At 39.3% G+C, this 6000-nt stretch overlaps 1 protein-coding gene across 3 annotated transcripts in view; it reads left to right on the forward strand.

Moving 5' to 3' along the window:
* The window catches only part of Pbx3 (PBX homeobox 3), a 202857-nt gene that overhangs the window by 141243 nt on the left and 55614 nt on the right, over positions 1-6000 (forward strand). Inside the window, exon 1 of one of the 3 annotated variants that reach the window (XM_052726215.1) lies at positions 2180-2273. The exons of the other annotated variants lie outside the window; for them this stretch is intronic. Coding sequence (XP_052582175.1) covers positions 2195-2273 — 79 coding nt within the window. The 5' untranslated portion in view covers positions 2180-2194. Of the gene's footprint in view, positions 1-2179; positions 2274-6000 lie in introns of those variants that run through there. 3 annotated transcript variants of the gene reach the window in all.

Genomic DNA, 6000 nt, shown 5'->3' on the forward strand with positions numbered 1-6000 from the left:
ACTTACGCTTTGTTTACACTCTGGCATTTAGTGTGTATTTTATATAGAGTCATGTGCCTTGCATTCTAAAAGATACTCCTCCTCCTCCTCTCCTTCCTTCTCTTATGCCTCATCTTCCTCCTCCTCCTCCTCCTCCTCCTCCTCCTCCTCCTCCTCCTCCACCTCCTCCTCCTCCTCCTCCTCCTCCTCCTCCTCCTCCTCCTCCTCCACCTCCTCCTCCTCCTCCTCCTCCTCCTCCTCCTCCTTTGTTCCCTCCATTGATTTAAGATGAAAGTCACACTTGGCCCATATGCAGGCAGATAAAAAGTGGCCACTACCGCTACTTGCTATTAGTCCACATATACTTTGGATTTAATTATGGACTTTCTAATTTTTTTTTAATATTGCTAGATCAGTCATTTGAAAACAAAAGAAGCCGATGGCAATTTCAGAGTGTAAGCAAAGGCCAGAATTTGCATTCGTTTGAGAACATGGGATAATAGGTTTGTTTTCTGCTTAATAAATATGCTTTGTACTTTGAAATGTGAGCTATTTTGGGCTATGGTATTGTAGCATTCAGATTCTTAGCTGCCTGCTTCTTCCTTGTCAATATCTTTGGAAAATACACCTGGTGATGTTGATCTTCAAGAGATTTACTTGGAGGCCAACATTAAAATGATAGAATTGTGTTGTATATACAGTGATATTTCTTAGTTTTGTTGCTTCAAACTCATTGTTTGATTTTTAAAACAAAGAACAAATTTTGTGAGCTCACAAACTTCCTTAGGATGTGATAGTGAGGACTTGTCATTTGTACTGTTTTAGCCTGCCTTCTTTCCCTGCTTCCTTCATCCCCTCCCCCTCCTATTCTTGTCTCACCAACACATCCCCCCCAGCTGCCTCAGTTTCATAATGACTAAAGTGGGCACAATAGTAGCATCCACCTCAGGATATTAGAATGGAATGACTGAATGAGTTAATCCAGATAGAGGATTGTGAGAGTGCCTAGCATGTAGAAAGCTCTTAAAGAAAAAATGTGAGGCCTTATTATTAGTCTGCTTTTAGAATGTGCTGGAAATTATTTGGAAGCATTTATTTTCCACTGTTTTAATTCCAGAAGAACTGATAAGAATTTGAGTCTTTGATTTTCAGTCATTATAGTTTCAGGCCCCACTGCAGGAAAGCACCTAATTTTAACGATTTTATTACTCCGGTGTTGTTTCTGTCCGTCCTCCTGGAATCGTCCTAGTCTTTTTCATCCATCTGAACTTGTATTGATATGGAAGGATATTCTGACTGGGACGTTGGCCTCTCTGGCAAATATTTGTGTATCTCTTGTTTAACAGCCCTGATGTCCTCTTGTAATACCCATGCAAAAGGGATTCTAATAAATCTTGTGTTCAGCATCCCACATTGTTTGTTTTAGCTGCCTTCCACTTCATGCTTCTTCCTTTAAGAGCGAGCCATTACGAAAGGTTAGATTCACAGTTAGCAGGCGTTAGCTCTCCCTTTTGAATCAGTGAGGTTGCCGTTTTATTGCTCTCCGACTTACACTTCAGTGATGAGAGTAAACTAGCATCAGATTAAAGGTCAGCAAATCCCATCAAAGAGAGGAATATTAGGGGCAGAGATAGTTGGAGAGGCAGCACACCACTGGGTATTGACAGGGTGATTCCAGGGTATCAGGCAGCAGAATTATAGCTGCCCAGAGAGTCAGTACAGCTTTAATGAGCCCGTGTGAAGAGGAAGAGGGTGGATTTATGTAGTTCCTCATAATTTTCTGTAGAGACTGTTATTGCAGACATTCTGTGGAGTGTTCTGGTCTTTCATTTAATTCAAAGGTCCTGGAGCTTATCCATCCTCTAAATTCTTTTTTTGTTAGCTCAAATCAAAGTTGACATTTCCATGGTTTACCACCTAAAACATCCAGTTCAAAATCAGGTTTCTTTAGGCAATTTTGAAATCTGTAGATTCTTAATATAAATCTGTAGACGTGGTTATTTCCTCCTCAGAGAAGTAGGTTAGTAATGAAGAGTTTTTTCATTACCAGGAAGCCAGGGTAGATGCACATTTATACACTGCCTTTTGAGGAACTTAGGAAAGGTTCTGCTTATAATTGATGCTGTATTTAAAGGATCAAGTGCTCATTCTTCTTAAATCAACTCTTCTAATTAATTGTTTGTGTGTCTGTTTGTGTGCCACAATCTCACTCCTTATGCCTCCAGCACTCTCCTTGCTTGAAGAAGACAAAGAGATGCCCAGGGCAGGGGCTGTTTTAATTGTTCTAATGAGAGGTACTGTATTTAATTGCCATTATTTTCAGTTTTACCTTGATTTTGATATGTTGGATAGGAAATGTGGCTTATTTCTTAAAAGCGAGGTTTTAGATTTATGTAATTTCAAGAGAAGGAATATGCTTTAAGAAGTCAGATGTTTATGAAAAACAAACAAAAAACCCAGACCTTTGTTTTTGCTCTGACAGAGATCTACCGAAGGTCTCATACATGCTCAGCAAGTGCTGTGCCACTGAACTACGTCCCCAGTCTAAGAAAGGATCTTTGGCTGTCTTTGCTTAAAGTGTTAGTGTTGGACAGTTTTGACAGATAATTTTTTTAAGTTAAACTTTTTTATTGTTATTGGTACTAGAAAATAGACAGTTAAAAAAATTCACTGGAGTATTTAATGACTTTGCCAAGCTAGCCACTGTTCGCAGTTTCTATGTAAGAATATACCCTTTTGATGTATTTCTAGAAAAATGAGTTATTTACATTATTCATGGAGATCTACTTTGAAGAGGCTTTTAGGCACTTTGTGTTGTCCTTGCATGCTACATAGATGGCTGTTCTTTTGGGAAACATGCATAGTTTTTAACGGAAGGGAGCAATGGTGTTGAGGTACCATAAGAAGCCCACGTGTGAGCTTTGCTTCTCACGGTTGCCTGAGACTGCAGTTCTTACAGGAGCATGTGAACACTTAAGCAAGACTCATATAGATGAAGGCTGCAGAAAAAGCACAGAAGCCATTTTCAGTCATTATTTAGATGCTGTGTTTATATTAAAAACCCAATGTACTTGCAAACAAAATCATGTGGCAACTCTAGTAAAAGCTCATGTTTCCTATAATCATGTTTTGCTTCACAAAGCTCTTCCAATAAAACTAAGCCTGTGTCCTTTATAATAGTACAGATAAAACTTTATGTGTGCTGTTCTGTTGGAATGTACAGGGAATACCAATGACCCTCATGCTGTATTTACTAGCTTCTTTCTGAGCATTGCCTGTGCATCAAGATAATTTGACATTCCAAAAATAACAAAGTGGAATTCTTTACTGAAGGGGGAAAAAGGGGGAGGGTAGGTATATGCTGTTCGTAATTAATTCAAATGGCTATAATTTAGAAATTAACTTTGCATTTTTGAGAAAAGGAAGATAGCTACAGCAAGAGAAATGAATACACAGATAAGCATGAGATTAATTATCTGATAGGGCTGTATTCTTACTGCCATGAGTGACGGGTATTGGTCACTTTAAGGTGCACAGATATATCTGAGATTTTAAAATTCAACTGGAGTCTAATATTTTCATTTGAGTAAATTCATGAATGGAAAAAGGACCCTTTCTCCCCATTAGTAGTTTCAGACTAAACATTTTACTTTATACATGGATATGCATGCTTTTTAACATTACCATTCATTTCATCTGTGAAATAGTTGATTAAAGTTTCCAAAATACTAATGAAGAGGATATGTAACCTTGGCCTCATTTTAACTAATCTTAACAAGAACACTGTGTAGCCATTTCGAACACTTTAATGAGTACATTTGCCGGAAGAGCAGAGGCCTTATTCAGAACAAATCAGCAGCACCATTTACTTCCCTGTGCTCCTTCACACAGCTGTTCCTGAGGCTTCATGCTTTCTTAAAGGTGTGAGCAGAGCTCACTCCCAATGAACAACCCATATGTCTTGTCATTGACACGCATCAGAGTGCCACTCAACTCCTAGAGGTGATGGAGGAGTGAAGCTTGGGACATAACATTGAGATCGCAAAAAGCAGTAAAACAGCATGCTATCAAAATGTGCTACAGAGTGATGGCAACACAACCTATGATGATGGAATTTAATGCAGAAAAATGCTAGAATCTTAAAAAAGGACAAAGTTGACCATGGAATAAATACTATCAGAAATTAGATAATTCTTAAAATTGGAAGGTAGAATTATTTCAGATCATATCCATATTGTTTATATGCATAAGTTGGGGTTTTGGTAATGTTTCATTTTTATATATTATACCAAACAATTCATTCTCTGACTGAAAGACACAATATTTTAATAAAATTATTTCTGGCTATGTGGTTTTAAGTCACTTATTATTTGTTAAAGTGGCACTTCTGTGCTAGGTGCTGTATTAGGCCTTTTATATATTTCATGTCATTTGAACTTCACAATCATTCTGTAAGTTGGTAGAACCCCTATTCACAGGGAGAGAAGCAAAAGACTTCCTTGGATCATAGAGACAGAGTGACAGGCAGGGTGGGAATCTAGGCTGTTCTGACTCCAAAGCCACATTCCCTTGTGCTGTGGTTTATTTTTATTATAATTGCAATGTGAATTTTATTGTAACGTTTAAGCATACTCATTTGTTTTTAAAAGTATGTGTCTTAGGCCGGGCGGTGGTGGCGCACGCCTTTAATCCCAGCACTCGGGAGGCAGAGCCAGGCGGATCTCTGTGAGTTCGAGGCCAGCCTGGGCTACCAAGTGAGTTCCAGGAAAAGGCGCAAAGCTACACAGAGAAACCCTGTCTCGAAAAAACCAAAAAAAAAAAAAAAAAAAAAAAAAAGTATGTGTCTTTGTGTGTATGTATGTGTGCATTTATACCACATGTGTGCAAGTGCCTTTAGAGGCCAGACAGAAGAGGGCATCCAATCCTCAGCAGTTGGATTTACAGGCAGTTGTGAGCTGCCTGATGTAGGTGCTGAGAACTGAACTATGAAAGAGTAGCAGCAGGTGCTCTTAACAGCCAAGCCATTTCTCCAGCCTCACTTAAGTCCAGTATCATGTTCTACATGTTCTATTTCTTTAGGTTTTTTATTTAAGAAAGAGAAAACTTTATTTAAACTTTTTGAGTCTCTCTCTCTCTCTCTCTCTCTCTCTCTCTCTCTCTCTCTGTGTGTGTGTGTGTGTGTGTGTGTGTGTGGTGTTTTTTCTATATGTATGTCTGTGTGAACCTGGTGCCCATGGAGGCAAGAACTGGAGTTAAAGATGGTTGTGAGCCATCACATGTGTGCTGGGAATTAAACCCATGTCCTCTAGAAGAGCAGCTAAGACTCTTAACTGCTGAACCATCTCTCCAGCTTTGTATTTGGATTTAAAACAAAAAAATCTTCAGATATGACCATGGGTTCTGTGATAACTTAACCTCTTTGGAATGTAGTTTTCTAATCTGTGAGGTTAATGGCATCTACTGGGATAAGATGATTTAAAAAAATCAAGTGAGAATGCTTGTGGAAGATAGAGGTGTTGTTTGATGGTGGTATGTGTGTTCAATTCCTATTTAAATTTAAACCTGGAGAACTTTTAGGCTAAGAATGAAGCTCTAATACCTATGTTAGATTAACATTAACACTTGTGAAGTAGGAAGTGAAAGCTGTCTACGGCAGGAATAAAAGGACAAAGGACAGGAGACATTGCTTTTAGGCAGAAATGTTTTGAATTGTGAACTGTGTCTAGAATGAACTTCCCTGTCTGGAAGATGTGGTCTTGCAAACACTAGAGCGTGGAGGGATACAGCCTTGGATCTGCACAGGATGCCCTCTGTGTTAGAGGGAGCTGCTCCACAGAGGAATGGTATCCCATTCACAGCATGGCAGTGATCTTAACTGACAAGACAGGAAATGAAAGTGCCATGGCGACCTCATTCTGCTGGGAGAAAAAGCAAGGGGGCAGGTGTGGGACTGTGTTGAGGGAAGCTTGCGGTCCCCGCCCCTGTAAGCCAGTGCTTGTAATGCACAGAGTATACAAGGAC

This window comes from Peromyscus californicus, unplaced genomic scaffold, assembly GCF_007827085.1.
Source record: "Peromyscus californicus insignis strain IS unplaced genomic scaffold, ASM782708v3 Scaffold_7__1_contigs__length_154581171, whole genome shotgun sequence".
NCBI lineage: Eukaryota > Metazoa > Chordata > Mammalia > Rodentia > Cricetidae > Peromyscus > Peromyscus californicus.